This window comes from Peromyscus californicus, unplaced genomic scaffold (assembly GCF_007827085.1).
Source record: "Peromyscus californicus insignis strain IS unplaced genomic scaffold, ASM782708v3 Scaffold_1__1_contigs__length_55948999, whole genome shotgun sequence".
In the NCBI taxonomy this organism is placed as follows: domain Eukaryota; kingdom Metazoa; phylum Chordata; class Mammalia; order Rodentia; family Cricetidae; genus Peromyscus; species Peromyscus californicus.
The window spans coordinates 14,984,573-15,010,088 of NW_026294492.1; the positions used below are offsets into that span (position 1 = coordinate 14,984,573).

A 25,516-nucleotide genomic window follows, 5' to 3' on the forward strand; every position below is an offset into this window, starting at 1 on the left:
TCCCAACGACCGGGGTATTTTTTTTTTTTTTTTTTTTTTAAAGTCAGGATGAAAAAGTCTCTAGCACAAGGCACAGTTTTCTCAGAGCCACAAAGATGCTAAAATAGAGTTAAATACGGAAGGTATGTATGACAGAGAAAGGCGCCTGGGACAGAACATTGATTGGAACAGCAGAGTGTGAAACGGTATGTACACTATGTCTAGAGTCCAGATGGCACGGGCCAGGCTCAGAGAAAAACCCAGAAAAGACAAGAAGCGATGCTGTTTGAACGAGCTAGGGTGTGGGCTTTTCTCTGCTCCCCAACAGGGCACCGAGGCTGACTTTTCCCTAGTCAGAGGCAGGTTGAAGAGACAAAGAAAAGCCGGGCCAGTCAGGCTCCAGCTTTGTGCCCATCGCGCCCACCCTCGCAGACCGTCCTGAAATGGAGCCTGAGCGCCTCCCTGTGGTCATAGCAGGGATTGTCTAAGGCTGAGCACAAGGAAGGCTGCTCCAGAAATAATCCAGAGTCAGGCTGGGGGGATCTGAGCTTGGGAGCCAGGGGTGCTGTGTTCGCAGAGGCGCAAAGGAACTCGGACTATAAACTTCTAGTGGATAACAAGACTACTCCACCAAGGGGTGAAGTGGACAGCCATCGTGTCCATGAGAGAGGAGAGAAACCTCTGTGTGTGTGTGTGTGTGTGTGTGTGTGTGTGTGTGTGTGTGTGTGTGTACCTGACACAAACCAGTGTTACCTAAAAAGAGGAACCTCAGCTGAGACAATGCCTCCACCAGATTGCCTTCAGGGACATATGTCGGGCATTTTCTTGAATAGTGACTGATGGGGGAGAGCCCAGCTCACCGTTTGGTCTGGGTTGGACAGCAAATTGAGCAAGCCCAGGAGATGCAGCCCAGAGAGCATCCTTCCTCCATGGTCCCTGCTTCAGCTCCTGCCTCACTTCCCTCGGTGACCTCGGAGTTTAAGTCAAGTAAATCCTGTACCCCTGTCCCCCCCCCCCCCCCGTCTCCCCGAGTTGCTTTTGGCCATGGTCTATATCACAGCAGTAGAAATCGAACTAGAACACCAGGCTTTGGCCCCTGTTCAGATGAGCCTTTCGACTTCTCCCGTGTGTAAAAGCCCTCCCTAGCTCTTGCCACACTGGCAAAAGACGCCTGCAGGTGGCCTCCAGCCCTGGTTCTGCTGTTTGGGGCTGTATGAATAAGCTCCAAGCCACCTGACTCTAGACTCCAGTGCCCTACCACAGAAAACAGAATCAGCCTCCCAGGGCTCTGCTTCCCATGTGGCGCCGGTAACGGCCCCAGAAGAAAGCAGTTTGGCATGTTACGGATCTTTTCACAAACGAAGCAGGATAGGAGCCATCGGCATAGAGTGCACTTAGCCAGGTTTCCTATGTTCTGGAGCCTCTGAAGCGCGTACCTGCGTGCGTGCACGCACACGCGCGCGCGCGCGCACACACACACACACATACATACACACATTCACTGCGGGTCATGGCCAGTTTCAGAAGCGCTGTCTCAGAGTTAACATGAGCTCCCTCAAGCAAATGCCAATTAGCTCAGTTGCTGGCACTGGGAAAAAGCTCTCGGGAGAAAAAAAAAACAAAACATCACTTATTATTCCTGACAGAGCCGATAATACCAACTGGTGTCACATGGGTCCTTAAAAAAAAAAAATCTGGCAGGAAGGGGAGTCCTCTTGGTGCTGTTTTCCCAGAATCCAGAAGCCAGCCACCCCCCCAAGGGCCCAGAGCTCCCCGCAGGTGGTCTCAGGCTGGCTGCCATGCTGCCTAACACCCGCCCCCCCCCCCCCAACTCCGCTACCAGACTAAGAAATTCAAGGCAGCAGTTGCCAGCCCCGAGAGCATTTTCCTACCCAAAAAAGGAGCCACTCTGCTAACTCTGTTGTTCAGCCAAAGGCTGGTGTAGCCTCAGAAGTCCATTTCGGTTGGCACTGCTCGTGGTTATTTAGAACGGGCATATGGCGTGAGTTCAAACAATGCCTTATCCTTAACAAAATAAAGCCCAGGCAGGGCCCTAGGGCTGGGCGAGGCCCATAAGGAATGGATGTTACAGGCTTCTCCCCATATGCCCCTGGTTTCCTTACTGCCTGTCCCTTGTGGACCAGACTCCCCCTCCCACCCACCCCCCACCCCCGCCCCAACATACACCCTGGCTGGAGGCTACTGGGAGGAGACTGATTCCCCTGGCCTGGGTACCTTTGCCCAATGTGAGGCCTCATCTCCTCTGTGGTGGGGCTCACATACCACACTGGGGAAGGAAAGCCTGTGCAGAGTGGGCAGCATTTGGAGGACCTCATTTTGTATGACATCACACTGGACATGCCTCGGTCCAGTTCTTTGGTGGCTTTTGCTTCAGGCAGGCCTCCCCTGTCTGTATACTGAGGACGGCGGTAAATTCCCAAGACCCATTTGTCACAGTGTGGAGAAGGGGGCCCTGGCCCGTGGTCTGGTTCTGTTGAAAGTGAAATCTACGACGATAGCTACTGTGAACATCTATGCATCCTAGATAATCTTCCCCCGAGCTCCAGGTGGTAGGGACTGTCAAGAGCCCATTTTTTACTGAGGAAAACCAAAGGAAGAGGCAGATAGCCAGGGAGTCTTGGCTCCTGAAGGATGGAGCTGGAATTCAGGTAAGCCCTCACACTCAGTGCCAATTGGCACCACTCTTCACCTTCCAAGGTTGCTTGCAAAGCAAGGAACAGATGGGACACAGTACATGAAGAATGGAATATTATGCCCAGCATGGAAAATTATTAGTATATTAGTTGCTCTTTGCTTGAGCCAAGAAGGAGAAAAAGCATTCTGGGATGGCTGAGTAGCCGGTTTCCATTAGGGAAGCCACTGCGTTCTCAGCCCATGTCCACTGGAGGGGCTGTGGCTGGAGATGTCTGACTGTACGTCTCTTCCTCCAGCCTGTGCCCCGTCCCCACCCCCAACACGGAGCGGTCCACTCCACGTAGCCAGAGCTCCGGTGCAGCTCACTGATTGGCTGAATGCATCAGAGAGGAGTGAAGCAAAGAGGTCCCTATTGGGTTGGCTTCTCTGTCTCCTTTTGGAGCGTGTGTGAGCATGAGAAGGGGATACTGTCCCGTCACTGCAGCGGACATCACCTGCTGGTCCCAGGTGACTAACACCCGCCTATTCGTGGAGGCTTCCAACGGTCCTGGAGGAGCTGAAGGAAATCCTGCCTTACAGATGGTGAGTCACACTGCCACTCACTCAGCAAGAAGGAGAACTCAGGTCCCAGTGCCAGCAGACAGGGTCCAGCAGGCTGTACTACTTACTGGGCTATCATGGGCTAACTCTGTAGCGCTAGCCACAGATGGGGGATAGACGAGGGATGGGCAGGTGATTCTGAGCCCAGCCACAAAGGGAGCTGACACTGAGGTGGAGCGGAGTGAACTCTCTTGGGCACACCGGGTCAAAGCCCCACGGCCATTTGAGCAAATGACCCGGGAAGCAGTGGAGACCTACCGCATGATGCCCAGGGGATCCAGCGCCTCTTCCTCCTCTTCCTCTTCTTCCTCCAAGAACTTCTCCACAACCTTGTTGCTTAGGCCCAGCGTGGGCGGCTGCACTTCGTCCTGCTGCTCAAAGAAGTCAAAAGCCTCATCGCTGTCCCCTGGCTGGCTGGCTGTGTCATCCAGGACAGAGGGATCTCTAGGGGCAAGGCCTGCAGCCCCTCCAGATCTGGTGCCTACGGAGGAAGCAGAAAATAAGAGCTTGATGTCCACTCTCAAGGACACCCACCCTCCCAAGCCAGGTTCTGAGGGCTTCCTGTAACTTCCCGGGACCTCAATTCTGCTTCATCCTGAATGGAGAGTCTGGGAGAGGGCCAGGTCCCGTAGTACGCCCCCCGCCCTCAGTGATGCTGGCACCCCAGGAACTTGGTGTGGCCTACTCGTGGTGAATGTCAGAACAAGTTGAAGGAAGGCGTTTCAGAATTTCTGTGGCCCAGTCTTGTGTGAACTTTTTCTTGTGTCCAGGGAGACATGGACAATTCTCTATTTGTCCCAGATAGAGGACCACCTGCAGGACAAAGGGAACACTCCACCCATGCCTAGCTTGATGTGCTGAGTGTAGCTGGGGTTACTTATAGGAGCATGGGCGGCTGACTTATAAGCAGTTATACCATGTAAAAAAAAGCCTCCCTCCTAACAGCTGCTAATTCCTTGTCTATCTGTCCATCCATCTGTCTGTCCATCTATCCATCCATTCATCCATATGTCCCTCCATCCATCCATCCATCCGTCTGTCCATCTATCTACCCATCATCTGTCTATCCATCTGTCCATCTGTCCGTCTATCTGTCTGTCCCTCGATCTGCCCTAACTGTCCCCTGGGGAGAGGTGGGGCCGTGTGAGTCTCCCCAACATCCACAAGGAAAGGTTAATGGACCCAATCTTGTATGCTTCCCATACCGGTAAGTGATCACAGTTGCTAAGAATTCAAGAGAGCAACAGCTGCGTCATGCCAGAGGCCCGCATGCCACAAACCCAGAGTTAACTCTACCACAGAAACAGCCAAGCCAGTGCCCAGTAACCCCGTGGTGAAGCACGCCAGCCAGTGTACAGGAGGCTTGAGCAGGACTCTCTCTCTCTCTCTCTCTCTCTCTCTCTCTCTCTCTCTCTCTCTCTCTCTCTCTCTCAATGGTTTGCAGTAGTAAGTCCCCGCCAGGGACTCTGCTGACCTAACCTCAGGCAGCCAACGGCAGGCGCCTGCACTATCCGCTTTCCACCTGAATGAGCACAGTGAGCACATAGGAGATTCCAGAGCAAACGGTGACCACCCCAGGACCACCGGGCTTACATCCGCTCTTCTCAAAGCACCAGAGGTAGGTGTTTGTGATGAGAAAGGGGAAGCAAGGCCCCCCAAAATGGGCACAGAGGCTTGTTGGCATCACTGCATCATCTGAGCACACAGTATCTGTGAGCGTATCTGTCTCCCAGCGAGAGGCTTGGAATAAATAGCTAGTCCTCCCCCACAGACAGTTTGAGAAGCGTAGGTTTGGACTGTTTGTTCATCTCTAGGCAAGCAGTGACTGGGTAGTTACCCTTTGAAACAGTCACTTAAAAAAAAAATCACATCAGGCGCTGGTGGCGCACAGCTCTAATCCCAGCACTCGGGAGGCAGAGCCAGGTGGATCTCTGTGAGTTCGAGGCCAGCCTTGGCTACAGAGTGAGTTCCAGGAAAGGCGCAAAGCTACACAGAGAAATCCTGTCTCGAAAAACAAAAACAAAAACAAAAATCACTCAGCCAGGTATGGTGGCACACACCTTTGATCCCAGCACTCGGGAGGCAGAGGCAGGTGGATCTCTGTGAGTTTGAGGCCAGCCTGGTCTATAAAGTGAGTTTCAAGGCAGCCAGGGCTACATAGAGAAACTGTCTTGAATGAATGAATACCACCCAGGACTACATAGAGAAGCTCTGTCTCAAATAAACAAACAAGCAAGCAAGCAAGCATCACTCAGTCGTCAAAATCTTAAAAAGCACTCTCCAGCCTTCACATGTGGTTTATGGGAATTATGCCCTGTCTTGTAGATGTAGAACTGGAGACTCACAGGATCAGAAAAGAGCAAAGTTAAATGATTGATGGGAAAAGGAAGGTGGAGGGGGGGGGAGAGAGGGAGAGAGGGAGAGAGAGAGAGAGAGAGAGAGAGAGAGAGAGAGAGAGAGAGAGAGAGAGGAAGAGAGAGGGGCAGCATCCACAGATGTGGCCTGGCCCCATCATCCAGGGCATGAAGGGCAGATGCTTGCCCAGGGGAGTTTAAGTAGACAGGAGTACTGGAGGCGGTGGCCTTTTAATTACCACCCTCTGGACAAACAGGCTCTGTTTAAAGCATTTTATGCATGTTGGTTCATACACCCCCACAATCTCCATCAGTAAATTACTTCTCTCATAGAAAATACTGATGGGGGTGGGGGAAGAGACTCCCTGATGCTATAAAAAGAGTCTGAGGTCCTCAGAGTTGGCTACAGGACTGCCAGATCACACCGGTACTCTCCATGTGGGGCATGGGCTGAGTGTGATACCCACAAAGGACCCAGACAGCAGGCTGGGAGTGGAACCCAGTGTTCTCTGGATGTCGCAGGCTGCCAGGTCTGGTTGGAAGGACGCGGAGAGACAGGTGTATACACAAGTGTGTAAGTGAAGGGAGCGATATAATGAGGATGGCGAGGAAGGCCATGGTGAGGTCACTCTGTGAATACCCGCTGGCATCTGGAGGTCGGTGAGGCCCAAGTACCTCAACAGCTTTGCTAAGGGTTGTGGGCCATGGAGGGTGGCAAGGGGACTCCCCAGTGAGTCACAGTGGTGAGAGGGCTTTGGGCTGCAGAGCCCTCAGGGACGTGGGACAAAGCCTCGGGTACCTAAGAATTCTAGCAGCTCTGGGCTTCCCGCCAACTGGGCATCCTTGGAGATACAGCGCAGAATTTCATCAAACATGGCTCTCCTTTCCCGAATGTCAGACTCCCCAACAAACAGGACCTTCCTAGGCAGCGGGGGCAAGCTGGCTGCTGGGTAACGACTGCTCAGTTTCTGGTAAAACTCCTCGATCTCGCTGTATTTTTTGGAGACCTGGAATGAGAGGAGTGTGGGGTTGCCTGAGAGAAGAGCCAAGGGAAAGAAACTTCCTCACCCTGACCGACCAGATACGTGCCTGGAGCAGGCCTGCCCGCTGCCCCTCTGCATTCCTCCAGCCTCAATTTCTGGTCCCCAGAGAACTCTCAAAGTCCCAAAGGAAGGATGCGATAATGAAGAGACCTCAGGTACCACTGCAGGTTTATGTAAAGGCCTTTAACAGGGACCTACAGGGCCTGTAAATGACCCTGGTCTCCACCTATTCCGGGCTTTCTAAACCCTAGCAGAGCAAGTTCGGCACCTGGCAGGTGACGGGCCATCTTGTGACAGCATTGTGAGTCACCTTTTCACAGTGCAGACATCTTGCTCATTCTCTGACTTGAACTGGCCTTCTGACGGGGCCTGTCCTGACATGCGGCAGAGCCGACCGAGTACTGTCCAGCAGGATTCACTGATGCATGGGAGTCTGGGTGGAGCAGGCCACAGCTCCGGCTGCTGCCACCAAGTGGTCTCAGGTCTTCCTGGAGTCTCCAAAGGTAGCACTTGGCTTACTGCTGATCACAGGCTAGCTGCCTCGACTGATCATGGCCACCTCCCAGTTCTGAACCACCCCCTCCCCAGCTCAGTGATCACTCTTTCATATACGGTACTCTGGCTATGCATTTGTGGACAAAGAATTCCCCAGCTGGTTCTGGGCCTCGTGCAGTGAGCAGCCACAGCCCTGTGGGTTTGGTGCCATTGCTGGGACCTGTACAGTGCATATGAGCTCAGACAAAAGTCACCTGCCTTATGCTACAGCCTTCACCAACACCCTGGGTTTCCTCAGTTCTGGACTCACTGAGGCTTCCCTGGAGGCTAGGCTGAAGTGGTACTTGCTCTGCCCATGACCTTGAGCTATAGGGCCTAATGGATTCGGCACTTCTTTCTTGTTGTATGTGACCTCTTAAAAGGAGAGGAGAGAGGGGTCATGTGTTTCCTTTTTTTTTTTTTTTTTCAAATTTTATCCTTGCGTGATTCTCAGAACTGAACGCAGTTCCTCTGGAATATCAATCAGTCAGTGCTCTTAACCACTGAGCCATTTCTCCCCTCGGAGCATCCGGATAGCTCCATCAGTAGAGCATGAGACTCTTAATCTCAGGGTCGTGGGTTCGTGACCCATGTTGGGCACCATTTGTTAAGATCAACCACGTGAGCCTATTTAATGGGTAATAGGGATTTATTAAGATATAAATTCACATGAGTCTATCTAATAGGTAATAGGGATTTATTACGATATAAATTGAGGAAATCACTCATGAATACAGAACCGAGTAAACAGCCGAAGTCATCCTCTGTTCTGACGGGGAGCCAATCCACCCAGCTGTCCAATCATGCCAGGAAGTAGGAAGCAGGTAGAAGGGACCTCATGACCCCTCTCCCTTTCCTTTTAAGAGGTCACATACGGCAAGAAGCACCGCCTCCTTCGGGCCATATAGTCCAAGGCCGTGGGCAGAGCAAATACCACTACACTAGGCCCGTCTCACCATAAATATGTGGATGAAGACATGAATGACCTGCACCCCCCGGCCTGGCTGCACTGTCTTAAGTATGTATGCTGGTGTGTGACTGGATTGTAGGTGTCCCCACCACTGGGACTTTGGAAGGCCTGGCGGTTGCCCAACAGTGTGATTCACAGCTCGTTAACCAGCATACCACCCAGTTTTAAGGTCCTAGACACCAGGAGGTGCAGTGAGGGTAGGGGTGAGATGTGGCGCTTTAGCAGTCCCCTGGGACAGGAAGCTGCCACCCATAGTTCCAGCCTGGCTCTGGAACTTTCCTGGGAAGAACTCTCAAGGAAAGAGTAAAAAGGATCCGCAGCGCACCAGTTACTCAGGTTCCCACCTGAATCCCCGAGTTGTTCTGAGGCTCTGGAAGCTACAGCCAGGCCACAGCGAGGAGTGAGCTCCCCCTGCTGGCCTAAACTGCACCACGCAGGTTCAGGCTACAGACCTACAAATCAGGCAATGTGAGCTCTAAGTCGGGGAGGCTTCAGCACCAGCTAGGGCTTTCATTCATTTGAAAGCATCAAGCAGCTGCCAGAAAACATGATAAGCACAACAGGGAGCTGAAGTGTGAACATAAAAACATCCGGGACCTCTGTGTGGCAGGCACTGCAAAGCCCTGGGCCCACAGTAATGCTACCTCACGGTCCTCTGGTATGTGTCCATGCCCATGCAATAAGTATTTGCAGGGTGGCTGCCAGACCTTAGATAAATATGTGTTCTTCCCTGGGGGCTAGCATTACCTCATGGCTAACAACTAAATGCTTGCTTTTATTAAAAAGTATATATCCTTAAGCCGGGCGGCGGTGGGGTACGCCTTTAATCCCAGCACTCAGGAGGCAGAGCCAGGCGGATTGTGAGTTCGAGGCCAGCCTGGTCTACTGAGCGAGATCCAGGACAGGCACCAAAACAAAGAAACCCTGTCTCAAAAAAAGCCAAAAAAAAAAAAAAAAAGCCAAAAAAAAAAAAAGGTATATATCCTTTTAAGGAGCAGACACAAAATCCTTACTCATTCTTTTAGCTAACTCATATAATTCCAGGAGGATTTCAGACCTGAGAGCAGAACTCTGGGCCACCGTCCTGGGTACCATGGTGTGGGGGAGCAAATGAGTTTTCCTTTGCCCTCTTAGGTCCTTACTTCAAGGTCTGCAAAGCACCAGCATGGACGCGCATGCCCACGCTTTTTGTACACACCCCAGCATGCTTTCCACAGGGTGTGGGCATCCCTGTTTCGGGACAAAGCAGCACTAGTGTGGCATGTGGAAGTGTCACAGGTGACCTTTCATTCACCCTGCTGACATGCAGTCCTTGGTGCAGGGCAGAGCAGGCTGCACTGGAACCCCATCCTGTGTCCCCAGGATGCTGCCTCTCCCTCAGGCCCCAGCATCACTCACTCCTTTTTCTGCTCCGGTCTCTGACTACCTGGGTGCACTGAGCTCACGCAATCTGAGGTCACAGGTCAGATGACCAGCGGCCACAAAGGGTCCCACAGAACAGATCCCGCTCTCAGAACACAGCGGACCCAGGACTATCGGCTCACATTCCACCTGGGTTCCACTAAGAGTTGGTCTAAGGAGCGATCAGATGAGAAATAGCACTGTTGTGGAACGCCGCTTCAAGAGAGATGTGTGGCTTACATCACTCTTATAATTTGGTCCCTTGCTGTCACAGAGCTGCGCACTCATCATTTTCCTCTTGTGTCGGTTGCCTGGAGTTGTGGAACCAACCTGCAGCAGGCTGCGCCCTTGTGGACTAGAGGACTCTGGTTCATCTGACCTCATTCTAAGACCTCACCATGTCTGGAGCCCTTCAATAAGAGGCCAAAGGGTAAATCACTGCTTTTTTTTTTTTTTTAAATTCTCTGTTCCCTTAGCTTCTGTGACTTCAGTCACCCAGCTTCATCCTTCTGCCTGGACGGCAGACTCAACGGCTGCCGGCCTGCTGGTGTCTCCAGGATTTCCTCCTCGGCTCTTCTCCCTGTTACCCACTAGGTAGCTTTATCCACTCCCAGCTCTAACATGTCTTCCAAGCTGATGTCTACATACCCGAGTCTCAGGCCTGGCCCACTCCAATGCTGGGCTTCTTGTGTCCACCCAGTGGGTGAATACAGCACTCAGCATAACCACCACAGTCCCTAACCTGCTCCTCAACAATGTTGCTGATCTCAGCCAATGGAAGCCGCACACTGTAAGCACCTCCCTCTCTCCTTGCCCCACCTACTGTTCCTGCGGACTTCCGGACTTCCCGGCCTGGTGGCTTACTGTGCTGTCCCCAGAACCAGGCTCCCTGTCCCCTAATCCCAATGCCTTGCTGTTACTAGGCTCGCTGGTTAAAGGCAGATGTCACTTCCCTGCTTAAAACGACTTGTCTGCAGACAAGTCCAGGTACAACTGTGTCCTGCATGTCATCATCCACCCTGTGTCTTCCCGTGTCATCCCAAGACCATACTCAACGGCTCAGAGACTCCCAGTTCCCTGCCCCTTCCCAGCCCCTGAGCCTTCTTTCTGGGACACTCTTCCCTCTTCCTCTGCTGTTTAGCACCCCCACCCCACCCTCAAAAAGGAGTTTCTCTGTGTAGCCTGGCTTGTCCTGGAACTTGCTCCGTAGACCGGGCTGGCCTTGAACTCAGAGATTCGCCTGCCTCTGCCTCCTGAGTGCTGGGATTAAACGCTTCCACCACCACCGCCCAGTAATACCATCTATCCTGTAAAACCCTGTCCTGCCTCCACCTCTTCCAGAGAGTTTCCAGAATCTTTTCTTCAAGGTGTATTAGGTTGCTCCCTCTACACATTTCCAGTCTCCCATGTGCTCCTGGCAGTGGCCACGTCTCTTTACCAAGGCTGCCTTCCTGTGGACTCTAAGCATGGATCTACTCTGGTAGAGCCTGTCTACCACACAGTCTAACACTCCAGACCCTCCCTAGGCATTTGTTGTATAGGGAAGTGTCAGCACTCTGATGCTACTGCACCCTGTGGGGCAGACACCCTGCCTGGGCACCCTCAGAGCATCGTGGCTAGGGTCCTCTGCTCACCAAGAACTGGACGACATCTTCAGGCCGGTGCTTGGCGGACTTGAACACAGCCAACCGGGTCACCCCCAGGATCTGGTATTCCACGTGGCCGGACATCATCTTGCCCCGCACTTCCTGGTGCTGTGGCACGGTCAAGTCAAGGCCTGTGTGCACATTCTGAACTTGCCTGTAAAGCGAAGGAAGGCAGATCAAGATCAGGTTCAAGGCAGCAGGCTTTGCCAGTGAGGTACAGGCAGGTCAGAATGGCCCAGTCATTGGGTTCTGGACCACGGAGTTGTGTGTCCCTGTCAGTCTGTCCTTGCATTCTGACGGTGTGTGTGTGTGTGTGTGTGTGTGTGTGTGTGTGTGTGTGTGTGTGAGTGTGTGCGTGCGTGTGTGTGTGTGTGTGTGTGTGTGTGTGACTGCACAGACCTTACGCATCCCATGTGAGGGGCATCAGCAAGCATGAACCCCACTGCAGGCTTAAGCTAACCTGCTTCTGGGGAAACACCGCAAGGCATCAAGGCAGATACACGCTGCACAATGAGATACACTAAGCCAGCCCACTTCTTTGCCGATGGCCCAACGACAGTGTTCTGTGTGACCCTGAATGAAGACCACATGCCACTGTCGCGAGGACAGGAGGGAGGAGGGAGACTGAAGGGGGCAGTATGGGGAACGCATCTGGCCCGCTCAGCAGGTAGAATGCATGAAATTGTTCCATCCGCTCAGTGCCACTGCAAAGATAGGAACAGACCCTGAACTGTCAGAGCTCCAGGGAGTAAGTAATCCCAGGGAGCCTCTGCCAGTGGGATAGGAAAATGAGGCATCTTTTCCTTAGGACTGTTAAGACAATGGAACTGAGGTAGTGGGAAGTGATAACGTGGAAGACTATTCACCCTGAATGGCAGAAGATGGGAGAGGATCATCAAGTCCCTACTGGAACCTCCAATGGACCCTGCTCCCTGGAGGTGTTCCATAGTCAACCACAGCAGGAACTGAACTCCACAGCCTACCCCTGTGGTATTGACCCTACCAGCTGAGTGTACTGGACAACAGGATCTCTACGTCTTCTTCATGCCTAGGGCTGAGCTGGATTAGAAAAACCCACTTAGGCAATACATCGCTTCCTTTGCCCCTGTGCCCAGGCAGCTCTGCCCGACTGGCACCCTTATGCTTCCCTGGCCCTCCCTGAAACTCCTGGGAACACGACCTCATTCAGACGTGGAGTTCTCAGGATGCGGTCCCTGGACGGCATAAGCGTCACCAGGGAACTTGTAAGCATGGTACACTTGCGTCACTGAGGTTGGTAAGAGCAGACCTCAACTATCTCAAGCTTTGCACACTAGCCTACTTCCTTTGCATCCACTCAGCTCTGCCTTCAGACACAATGGAGAAGCAGCCACAGGCAATACCTGCCCAGTCCGGGTGTGTCCTTTGTACAACTGAAATTGTTAGTTCCGGCCCCCGGGGCAGTTACATCATCACCCGTCGCCAGGTGCCTTTCTACCTATGGACATGCGCACTCCTTTATAAAGTGTCTGCCAGGCACGGCTCGCTCTCTCGCCTTTTGTCTCTTGCCTGTTCTCTCTGTGTCGGTCTGTCCACCTCCCTCATGTTCCCACTCCAAGAGGCTTTCGTGTTTTCACTCTTCTCCCCTCCCCCCATAACCTCTTGCACTCACTCTGTCTCGGGTGGCGTGTTTGCTTAGGGGCATACTTTGGCAGGGCCCGCCGAAAGGTACCCACTTTCGGAATCACAAAAGCGAGTAGTTGGCAGGATATGGCTCACGGGCATAGTCTGCTCACCTGCGTCCTAAAACAAGCTGCTCAATCGCGATGTGGCTACAGGTCCCTTAGGATCCTGTTAATTTCATTCCCACGGCTCACCGTGATCTGACTCACACTGCCCTCCACGGGCCTCACCCAGACTCAAGGCCTTCCATGACATCCCAGGCCAATGGCTCCCCAATTCCTACCTGTGATCCAGACTCTTCCCTCCAGGCCATCCCACCTCTCAACTTACCTAGCATCTCCGTTTGACTGTCAATCATGTTTTAAAATGAACCCATCTGAGCCGGGCGGTGGTGGCGCACGCCTTTCATCCCAGCACTCGGGAGGCAGAGGCAGGCAGATCTCTCTGAGTTCGAGGCCAGCCTGGTCTACAGAGTGAGATCCAGGAAAGGCGCAAGAACCCATCTGAACAAATGCTGATTCCCGTCTCACGTGTCCCCATCCCAGGAAGCAGTGAGCTCAGGACAGTAGCCCTGCAGCTGATCTCCATGTCGTTCCCCCCGCCCCCGCCCCCACACAACTTCACCATTTACAGACCTCAGAGCTCATCATTCAGAACACAGAGAGCCTAAATAGACCTCAGCCCCTCTTCCCCTCAGTGGGGCCACTCCACCACGGCACCACAAGGATTCCAGCCAGTGCCTGCAGAACATGGGTGCAGCAGCCAAAGGGTCTCCCTACTCCTAGTCATATGGCCTCTCTGTCTATGCTTTTCATCGCACTCAGAATGAAACCTCACGGTCTTTCTCTGTTGCGGGCTCTCCAGGGCCACCTCGCTCTCAATGCTCCCCCTTACTTCAATACACTGGCCTCTGCACCGTGGCTCTTGCTGTCTTCTCTGCTGAGCACACATATCAAGATTTTCTTTCTATAGTTCTCTCCCTCAGGGGACTTCCCAAGAGCCTGTTCACCCGCCGTCTCTCAGAAAGATGTTCCTTGACCACATCGTATAAGACTCATGTCTACCCAGACCTCCCATCATTTGACCATCTTTTCTCAGCATCCTTGACATAGCTCGCCTTTTCCCACATCCCACTCATTCCCAACATAGCCTCACCATTCTATCCTAAAACCTGGACCAGTATCTGGCACAGAAGAGGCCCCCGAGAAAACACATGCTGGCTGGATGCATGTGTGAAGCCCGGGAGAGAAGGAAGAAGCTGGAAATATCAGCTGATCCTGGGTCCAAGGCCACCTAAGTGCTTGCTAAGATGTCAACATTCCTCACGGGCAAGCTCCCTGTGTCTGCTGTGACTATCAGAATGGACAGGCCACGACTCCTCTGCCCTCACCATGAGCAGCACTCTGTCACACCCATGTGCATGCTGTCACCGAGGGAAGTCACCACTGCCCTTCCTAAGCACCAGCACCAAATTCACAGTCATGGGTCTGCTTGGTGTGGCCCGCAGGGGCATTTACTGTTCCCATGCTTATACCTATCTATATGGAACCTCCATCTACAGAAAGGGAAATCGAGGCTTGGAGAAACGAACACCACCACCACCACCACCACACAGGGCGATAGAGACATCTGTTCGAACGCAGATGTGGTCTGTAGCCTCGTTCACCAAACCAAGAAGAGCAAGCAGCTTCCAACACCAGGGGTTATGTACAGAATCACATTTTTTTTTTTTATACAGGGAGCTGGGAGTACAGCTGAACCTGTGTTGGGTAATGTGTCCATTTACACAATAAGCTGGTATCTTGGCTAGAGTTCGTGTAGGGAGCGCAAAGGCAGAGTATACGAACAATCCTTAGAAGTTCGAAGTTCGCCATTTTAGAGTTACTTAAAAAGCAGCAGAGAAAGAGTAGGTCCACTCCCCTCCCAGACTTTCCAAGTTCTATCCCGCCTGGGTCTCTTAGGTGTGGCTCTGTGTGGGTGCACACTGCCGCTGACCCCTTTGCGGAAGCTCCTGAGCTCTCTCCAGCGCCAACAGCCAGGCTCTCACTCAGCTCTACCTGGTGGCGCCCAACAGCAGCGGTGTGCTCCCAGGGCAACTGGAACTTACTGCCCCGTCCCTCCCGCAGCACCAGCCACCCCGGTGCGGGTATCCCCCGCAGGACCAGCTTGTTTGATTCATCTCGTCCCTGGTGCTTAGCGTCGGGTTGGTACACACAGAGCTAGCGCTGAAAGGCTGGGGGGAGGCGGAAGAAATGACCCCAAAGTACTCAAGGGCAGGGAGCGCGATCGGACCAGTCCCCAGGCCTTCCTAGGGTCTTGGATGAGTGCTTTATCCTCTAGGGGGCCTCGGTTTCCTCGTCTGTAAAACTGGGGGCGCTAGATGGCGCGCCACCACACCCGCGGGGCAGTGGGGTGCAGCGGAATAAACCGCCAGGCTGCAAGGGTACCCGGGACGCGAGGGTCGGAGGTCTGGCTCACCTGGAGGTGACAAGCACTGCTGGGGACTGCATGTCGGCTGCGGGCGGGTGGACGGTCACGGGACACGGCGTCGCTGCGTCCCGGCCCCTCCCAACTCGGGCTCGGCACCGCCTCCTCGGCTCTGGCCTGCCCCCTGGTGGCGCGCCTTGCACCTCGCGGCCTCCGTGCCCTCGGGGTAGTGGGGGGGGGGGCTTTGTTTTTCAGCCCTCCCTAGATTCCCCCATAGTCACCTCATAAACCTGGAACCTGATGTCATTTAATGCCAGTACATGCTTAGCCCTCTAACGTGATAGGACTGCAGCCGCTAGTCCTCAAACCTCTCGCCTACAGCAAACCGCAAAAGCACTTTCTCCTCTCCAATCTCTCTCTCTCTCTGTCTCTGTCTCTCTTTCCCCCCGCCGGCCCCCCCCCCCCCCCACCGCATGTGCGTGTGCGTTTAATTAACACTGCGCTTGTGAGGTCGAGGACAACTTTCAGGAGTTGGTTTTCTCCTTCCCGGTAAATTCTAGGGGGAGGGTTGAACTTAGGTCACCAAGCCTGCATAGAAAGTGCTTTCACCCACTCACTGAGCCAACTCACAGGCAGGAACAGAGATTTTAATGCACCTCCCCCGCCAGTCCCATCCTAAACTCTCCTCTCCTTTTCCCACCCTCCCCTCCCATGCCCTTTCTTCTTCTTTCTGCCCATTGCAGAAAGGGACCACCATCTCGCTGTTCATCTAGCGGATGCTCACCGGCACAGCTCAGGCTTGGGGCTGCACAAGGAGATTCAGTTTTGTCTAGTGGTGCTGAGAAACATATACACAGTGCACAGGGAGTGGTCCTCCCCCGGGGTGAGGCTGGAGGGAGGAACATCTTGTGCAACATGGTCTTTGTTACCAGTGCCTCAGCCATGGAGCTGAGCAGGAAGCACACAATATCAGATTTAGATCCCACACATCCCAAGCATTGCACACAATTACGCACAGGAGCCTGTGGGATCCACAGAAGCAGAAAATGGAATTGCTATCAAGCAAGTGGGTCACTTTCACAGGAATCCTTGGCAGACACCAGGGGTGCTGAGATTCCTGTGGTGCACAGTTATGGGGAAGACCAGCTCATTAGCTCACAAGGTATCGGTGGCAGGCAGATTAGCAGCCTGGGGTCTCATGGGGAGTCCTCACTATGATCTCTGCTTTCCTACACCCTCTCGAGATAGCTCTCCAGGGCTCTCATGGGAGAGGGTGTCACCTGGACCCTTAACCTTAATAATCTCCTTTCCACCCAGGATTCCACATGCACAGTATGACTATGTGTTTCTTCTGCCCATTGCAGAAAGAAGTGGAGTCAGAAATGGCTTTGTAAAGGAGCAGGGTCCCAGAGAAACAAGAGTTGGTGAACCAGAGTGGGAGGAATATTGTGTGGAAGCTCCAGAGACAAGGAGGGGCTCAGGAGGGCCTGAGCAGAGGAAGCAAGGGGGAGTCAGGGAATGAAGTACTCAGGATTTTGAGCTTAGGACTTTGTACTGCCCTGGAGACCAACACTGGCCACCAGAGAACTGTGCACAAAGAAATGTCCTGGGCAGCTGAGCTGTGGGCAGTAGTTTGAAGATGCACAGACTTGCAAAGCACTCCAGAATGGGGAAAATGATGAAGGCTGCTGGGGGGCAGACTAGGGGGGGCAGGTGTGAGAACCCCAGGAGATGGGGGTTTACAGGCACATGAGTAGAAGAGTCAAGGTACTGCACTAGGCTGAGATGTGGCTCTGTTCTTAGAGCGCTTGCCTGCCATACATGAGGGCCGGAGTTTCACGCCCAGTACCATGTAAATCCATGGCGGTAAGTCCAGCATTCAGGAGCTCTGAAGGAAAAAGAACCAGCAGTTCAAGGTCATCCTCCAGACCACAGTGAGTTTGAGGCCAAGTCAGCCTGGAGGTACCTGAGACCTTGCCTTCTCAAAATAAAAGAATAAAGATAAAGTCTTTGTTCTTAAAGGTGCTGGTGGCACACACCTTTAATCCCAGCACTTGGGAGGCAGAGGCAGGTGGATCCCTGTGAGTTCGAGGCCAGCCAGGTCTACAGAGGGAATTCCAGGACAGCCAGGGCTACACAGAGAAACTCTGTCTTGAAAAACAACCACAACAACAAGAATAAAAATAAACATTAAAAAGATGCTGTTGTGGTTTGGTTCTTGTGAATAGCTGAATGTTGTTCTATTTTGTGGCAGGACACTTGGAAGAGCCCTAAGGTGGTAAAAGTGTTTCTGCTTTGGACAAGAGAGATTTCGGGAACTGGAGGTCACTGAATCTATGGTCAGGACCTGGGGACTTAAGACTCAGATGTGGGGTCCTGGGTGGAAAGGAGACTATTAAGAATAAGGGTCCAGGTGACACCCTCTCCCATGAGAGCCCTGGAGAGATATCTCGAGAGGGTCTAGTGCTGTGGAACCATTGTTGTACACTGTAAATGTGCATTGCTCTCATGGTTAATAAAAAGCCAATAGCTGGGCAGGAAGAGATTGGGTGAGGCAACCTGACACAGAAAGAATTCTAGGAGGAGATAGGGAGTTGCCAGCCAGATGCAGAGGAAGCAAGATGAGAATGTTGCACTGAGAAAAGGTACCAAGCCACGTGGCTAAATATAGATAAGAATTATGGGTTAATTTAAGTGTAATAGCTTGATAGTAATAAGCCTGAGCTACTGGCAAAGCATTTATAAGTAATATTAAGCCTCCGAGTCAATTATTTGGGAAGCAGCTGCCAATGTGGGAACAGGCAGGTGGGACAGAAATGACTGTTTACATATGGCACCCAAACGTTCGGCAAGAATTTCTTCCTAAAGCCTGAAAAAGCTTTAAAAAAGGATTCTAAACACATAAAAACACAGTTAAACTGGGCTTCTTGGTGGCTGCTTTTTCTTGGGTAGGCTCTGTTTGCTAAGCAGTGAGCAGAGGCACGGCTCCTTTAAGAGATGGCTTCCTGACCCAGCGTTAGTGACAAAACCTGCCCTGTTCACTACCAAACACTCAGATGGAGTTTATGAGCAGTGGGTGGCATACTACTCGGTGGCAGCGTGGACCCAAAAACTTCCCAGAGTTGGGGCAGTAAATATCGTTCCCAGAGCTGACAGTAAACATGCCTCCATCATAAGACTAGCCTCTCAAGGACCCAAGAAGCGGGCATCCTAGACACACCTGCTTAGCAGCTTAAAGGCTCATGTGGTCAGAAAAGGATAGAGACAGTAAAGACAGATTCAGATGAAAATATAAAAATAAAATAAAAATCTCTAAATGGTTTAGAGTGTGTTTAAAAATATACATAGGCTTGGGAGAGAAAGGAGAAGGTAAAGACAGTCATAAAAAAGACTATATAGTTTTAAAATAATACAGTAAAGCTCTTAAAAAGGGAATAAAGTAACATAAAAATATTAAATATTTATATTTATATTTACGTGGCAATATAAAAAAGCCACATCAAGATGGAAAATATACAGAGAGTCTGGATATACATATTAACTGTTTGTTATTGTGTTGTCTTTTAAAATTTTTGACTGCTATGAGACATTTGATTATAAAAGTTGCTGGATTAAACCACTCTATATATTTTAAAATATCTTGACTCCAAAATTTAAGTCAAAAAGTACGTCACTTTGGGGGAGGTTGTGTTTTTGTTTCCACAGGAAATGAGAGGTTATGGATACATACTGGGGTTAAGGAAAATCAGGTTTGATCCAGGAAGACCCCCTGGAATCTTGACTACCAACATGGGAAAATAAACCTAAAGTAACTACAAGATGTGACATATATTTTACCTGCTAAGACATAAAACAAAGAATTATCTTTGACTGGATTATATACAATGCACAATTTATATTTGTATTAATACAGACATGTATGTTACTTTTAAAAGTTTATATATTTTCAGAGCAAGGGAGCCATACACCAATGAAAACAATGGCCCAGATGATCTAGCATTCAAAACAGCTTCAAGGCTGCTAAGATGATTCAGCCTCACAAAGTACTACATCCAAGACTTAAAAATTATCCTAAATTTTCTCAGGGTCCCAATAATATCACCAGCACACACAACCAAAAGGAAGTAGTTTAGAGAACTATGCTCACATTCCCCAAAATAAACTATGGTTATTTGTCATTGTTTAGTTGTTGGTTACAAATTGTTATTGGTAATGGTCAGAAAAAAAGCTGAGCAAAGGAGATTAGATTCAGGGATCTTATTAAAAAAACAAAAGGGGGATATATAAACAATAGGAAAAAGGGTAGATTACTGAATCTACTTTAATAAAAACAACAACTATTAATCTTACATATTTTACATTGGTATGGATTTTGATTTATTGATACAAATTTACAGTTAATTCTGTTACACTGTATGTACATTTCTACTCTTGTTTAAGGTATGTTTATGCAACTCATTTAAAAATTAATATATAATTTTAAGAGATATAGATTAACAGTCATCTATAATAGTCAAAATTACAGTCATGTTAGATATGTTTTCAAGGTCATACAGAGATATATTTTAATAGATAGATAGTCCTCAAATACTTTAAAGACCTACAGAATATGGCATTTAATATGTTTAATAACCTAAGGCATTTCATGACAGTGAGACATATCTGCTTCTGACAGCATCAATCTACTTCAGAGATGATGGGCATCAAAGAAACTTCATATGGAGTTTTTTCTTATGGCAAAAGCTAGCCACACGGGCAGAAAAACTGCCCTTGCCTCAGTTGCAGACAGTATATTGTTCAAACTGGACCAGCAGGATACAAGAAAGGTGACTGGTGAGAACTTTTCCAAAACAAGGTAGGACAGTCCTTCAGAATTCCCTGTCAGATATTCTACTTGGATGCCCCAATGGTTCAGAGGAACCTAGTGTGACTGTTGTGGTGGCCTGATGTCCCTGTCATTAGGTAACCTTTCACTCTTCTGGGGTCTTTGATGAGGTTGAAGACTAGATAGTTATAATTATAGTTTCCACTGATCTCCAAAGTATATAAAGAACTCAAGAAACTAGACATCAAAATACTGAACAATCCAATTAAAAAATGGCCTGAAGAGCTAAACAGAGAATTCTCAAAAGAAGAATCACAAATGGCTGAAAGACATTTAAGGAAATGCTCAACATCCTTAGTCATCAGAGAAATGCAAATCAAAACGACTCTGAGATACCACCTTACACCTGTCAGAAGGGCTATGATCAAGAACACTAATGACAGTCTATGTTGGAGAGGATGCAGAGCAAAAGGAACACTCCTCCACTGCTGGTGGGAGTGAAAACTTGTACAACCACTGTGGAAATCGGTATAGAGATTTCTCTGAAAATTGGGAATCGATCTACCTCAAGACCCAGTCCTACCACTCTTGGGCATATACCCAAGGAATGCTCAATCATACCACAAAGATACATGCTGAACTATGTTCATTGCAGCATTATTCATAATAGCCAGGACCTGGAAATAACTTAGATGCCTGTCAACTGAAGAATGGATTAAGAAAATGTGGTACATATACACAATGGAGTACTACTCAGCAGAGAAAAACAATGACAGCATGAAATTTGCAGGCAAATGGATGGAACTAGAAAACATCATCCTGAGTAAGGTAACGCAAACCCAGAAGGACAAACATGGTATGTACTCACTCATAAGTGCATACTAGATATAAAGCAAAGAACAATCAGACTGCAACCCACAGAACCAGGGAAGCTACATAGCAGGGGGGACCCTAGGATGACTATGGCTTATAATAAGTTTTGGTTTTACTCAATCACTGGGCAAGCTTCAGTGAAACATTTCACTATTAGGATAAGAATTTGTACTGTATCAAGCTGATAATAGAAAAAATAAATAAAGAGATAAAAAATATAGTTTTCCTTAATTATGATGAAAAGGTAAATTAGATGTAAAACTTTAGAGTCACAAAAAATAGATAATAGAGTATTTTTTCTAATTTTTGCCAAATACAAATAGACTAGATATTGTAACTATAATTCTTACTTGATAATGTTTTTGTTGTATATAATCTGGTTTTCTCCTCGAAGAAATGGGTGTAACAGAACCACAGCAATGCTGAGAGTGACCACAGTGACTGAGTGAGATGAAATGTATGGCAGGCGCTGTGGATCAAAAGCCACCACCAACATCCTTCCTTCTGCTTTAACTATGAGGGCTAGAAGAGGAAAAAACTTTCACATTTCCTTGTGGCTCAAAGGGGCCATGGGCTTACTTCTGGAATACACAGGAAAGTCTCTGCTGCTCTTCCAGAGGACCTGAGTTCTATTCCAACCACCCGCATCAGGTTGTTCACAACTGCCCAGGACGCTAGCTCCAGAGGATCTGATGCCCTCTTCTGGCCTCTGCAGGCACCAGCGTGTGCAAACACACACACACACACACACACAAACACACACAAACACACACACACACACACACACACACACACACACACACACACACAAATAAATCTTCTTTATTATTTTTTTTTCCCTGAGACAGGGTTTCTCTGTGTAGTCTTGGCTGTTTTGGATCTCACTTTGTAGACCAGAGTGGCCTCAACTCAAAGAGATCTTCCTGCCTCTGCACCACCACTGCCTGGCTTTACCAGCCAATTTTATGGAGGCAATTCCTCAGGTGAGGTCCCCCTTCCCAGGTGACTACAGTTTGTGTCAAGTTGACAAACACTAACCACACTACTCCCTTCATCTTTGTGTATCTAGAACAGAAACCCTGGGTTCTTTGACCAAGGTTGGAGGGATGGACATTCCAAATAATGACACAATGGCAGCTTTGGTTCCAAAAGTCCTTGTTGATTTTTCATTTTGGATGATGTCTTAGTCACTGTTCTATTGTGAAGAGACACCATGACAAACGTAACTCATAAAAGAAAACATTTAACTGGGAGCTTGCTTACAGTTTTAGAGGGTTAGTTCATTGCCATCATGGCAGGAAGCAGACAGGCATGGTGCTGGAGCAGTAGCTGAGAGCTTCACATCCTGATCTGCAGGCAACAGGCAGAGGGAGAGAGAGAGACAGGGCCTGGCATGGGCTTTTGAAACCTCAAAGTCCACCCTCAATGACACACCTCCTCCAACAAGACCACACCCTATTGCCATTCAAAGAGGCAGAGGATGTTTTTGCATGTTTGGAAAGATAGTGTCTCATCATACAGCCCAGGCTGGTTGGAAAGTCAAAATCACTTTGCCTCCTGAATGCTGGGCTTATGGATAGAGGTCAGCTCTATCAAGGTCACAAAGGAAGTCCACAGTAATGGTGGTTTGAAGGCCAGGTCCTCTCCCACACTGCACTGTTCCTCTTGGCCTCACTGGATGTGGTCATCTCTTCTCCCAGGACACCTCTCAAAAGGGAAGTTTAGCAATCTCTGGCTTAACTAGCCAGGCACTCTTACATAGTCTTGCCAGCAGATGGCACTCTCCACCAGGCCTCTGCAGTTTGTCCCAAATAGGAGGCACTGAAATGCACCCCTGGGAAGGCCTCTGGGAAAGAAGCTACCTTCTCCCATTATCTCCCCTCCCCTCCCCCACAGGGTGGTCTGGGCCACAGAGCAGGCCACACCCAGAGGCCGGAGACCAGGGCTTTGAGGACCCCAGTGTGAAAGCCAGAGCTGTTGCTTGGGGCAACCTGGGCAGCCTAGTTATAGGTTAAGCATCGGAAATTCCTACAGCTTGAGGAAGTCAGGTCCAGGGCATCCACTGGTGCTGCTCCTGAACCTGCTGCTGGAATCTTTACTTCTGCTGTCCCGGGTCTTTCTGGGAGAGACTCCTGAAGTCTCCTAGGGGCTGAGTAGAGGAGCCAAAGTCATCAGAAGAGGAGGAGGAGGCAAGTAGATGCCTTTGCAGATTGATGTCAATTCTCTCCCTCCATCTCCCCTGTGGGGGACCTAAGCCAGTACAGACCCCCCCAGACACACACACACACACACACACACACACACACACACACACACACACACACACACACTCTCTCTCTCTCTCTCTCTCTCTCTCTCTCTCTCTCTCTCTCTCCCTGTTCTGGATCAGATGTCAGGAGCCATGGTGGGTGTGGATGGACTTCAAAACAGCTTGACCATACAGCAGCCATGACAGGCTTAGGGGCCCAGACACAGCTTCTGTTACCAGCTTACTGGCAGGCAACACCCAGATCCAGGAAAAGCCTTAAGCTGATACCACCCAGGGATGAGGAAGTACCTGACATCCCAAACATTCCAACCATTAGATAAGATGGCCAGATGTCCCAGAGTCTTGCATACACCTGTTTTTGTTTTACAGATACCCCTAGACAAACGTCAGCCAATCAGGGTCCTGAACCCTGGAAATCCCCTCACCCCCAACCTCTGCTATGATTAAAAAACTCTGCCCCACCTGGGCTCAGGACTCTCTGCTCTCACTGCTGAGCCGGACAGACAGAGAGACCAAGCTCAGAGATTGAAGATAATAAAGGCTCTTCGCTTTTACATGAGGGATTTGGTCTCTGTGGTGGTCTTTTGGGGGTCCCCCACGATCTGGTCATAATAGTGGACCGGCACAGAGGACACACACACACTCTCTCTCTCTCTCTGCTCTGGATCAGAGGTCAGAGGTCATGGTGGGCCTGCACAGGGAACACACTCCTGGCCCCACTGTCGTGGTTCTCCCACCTTTCACAGTGCCCGGGTTGACATGTCTCATTGTAGATGGCAGGAGGCAAAGCCAGGAAGGGTGAGGGACTTGCATCCAGAGGCCAAAGGGGTGGTTTGAATTCAGGGTTCTTGTCAGTGGGCAAAGCCAGATCTAGAACCAGGACAGTGACAGCCCAGGCAGGATCTGTGTTTTCCAACATGGAACTGACTTATGAAACACGCAGTCTGGACATAAGTGCCTACTGTGGAAAGAAGGGCAGTGAGGTACCGGGAGCTGGTGTCCCTCTGAGCAAAGAGACCCCTGGCTGGTCATTGTGTACAATGGGGCGGGGGGGGGGGCAGGAATTTACTGTAGGAACCCTCTGTCCTACCAGAGCTACTTCCTCCGGGCACTCAAAGAAGGAAACCCATAATTATGGCTTTTTCCTCTGCTCCCAACCTGGGCACCAAAGGCAGGTTGTCATCCCAGCTGTCTGGCACCCGGGCAACAGCAGGAAGGTCCTGAGTAGGCAGGCAGCCCAAACATTGGTCCAGGTGCCAGCTATGGGCTGAGCTCAGGCCGTGTTCACCTCCCGTGTAACTCTACAAGTATTGACCCTGGTCAGGGTTTTCCTTCCAGCTCCCAAACATCCCCAGACCCCAGACCAAGCTCTGCCCTTGTCTCCCAGGTGGTCCGGATGGAGGAGGAACTGACTCACAGGCCCGGTTTAGATGTTCAGTTTGGTATCCAATGTAATTTTTTAAAATAAGATTTATTTATTACGCATACAGTGTTCTGCCTGTATGGATGCCTGCATGCCAGAAGAGGGCACCAGATCTCATGATGGATGGTTGTGAGCCACCAATGGGTTGATGGGAATTGAACTCAGGACCTCTGGAAGAGCAGCCAGTGCTCTTAAGCTCTGAGCCATCTCTCCAGCCCTCCAATGAAATTTAGGGTAAAGGGGAGGGGTGTGGCCCAGACCCTCAAAGCCGCCTGACGGTTGTCTGCTTTCTAGACATTCTTGCTCTAGGGGTTTGTCTGAACTGAATCGCTACAGGCTGGCAACCTCCCTCCTCAGGGCAGTCCGCTCTTTAGAACCAGGGCTAGCCAAATAAGAGCCCCAGGATCTGCAAGCTCAGGTGTCTCCCACTGATAGGGCAGAGGTGGACGCCTTTTCCACCCGCGCTCGAAGGGTGCTATAACCACAGTGGCACCAGAGCGCTACCCTAGGGGTCTGCTGCTCACCCTCCCGGCTTGTAGCTACACGCGAACATACCAGCGGCCTGTTGCCTTTTGCCCTCCCGACCTGGAAGAAATGTGATCGCCTGCACCTCCCCGCGAGCCCCCCCCCCCCCACGCCAGGACGGTTAAGAGGTCACCGCGATGGTTGCACATTTGAACACTGAGCCCTTACTCTGCGTGGGGGTTGGCTACTCTAAGCCCAGCTGCCTTCCTAATTCATCAAGCCCTTTAAGAGTTTGGCTTCTGCTTTGGCGCAAGATCTTCGCCCAGATCTTTTCCTTTCCGACAGTCGGTCCTAATCCATCTGTCTCTTTCTGCCCTGTCCCCCCAGCCA

At 50.5% G+C, this 25,516-nt stretch overlaps 1 protein-coding gene across 2 annotated transcripts in view; it reads right to left on the reverse strand.

Moving 5' to 3' along the window:
- Hs1bp3 (HCLS1 binding protein 3) overlaps positions 1-25,516 on the reverse strand; it is a 73,138-nt gene that overhangs the window by 18,421 nt on the left and 29,201 nt on the right. Inside the window, exons 1-4 of one of the 2 annotated variants that reach the window (XM_052745954.1) lie at positions 15,323-15,449; positions 11,171-11,336; positions 6,388-6,595; positions 3,493-3,715 (exon numbers count right to left, since the gene is read on the reverse strand). In XM_052745954.1, coding sequence (XP_052601914.1) covers positions 3,493-3,715; positions 6,388-6,595; positions 11,171-11,336; positions 15,323-15,354 — 629 coding nt within the window. In that variant the 5' untranslated portion in view covers positions 15,355-15,449. Of the gene's footprint in view, positions 1-3,492; positions 3,716-6,387; positions 6,596-11,170; positions 11,337-15,322; positions 15,450-25,516 lie in introns of those variants that run through there. The other variant, XM_052745953.1, reaches the window with a different exon arrangement.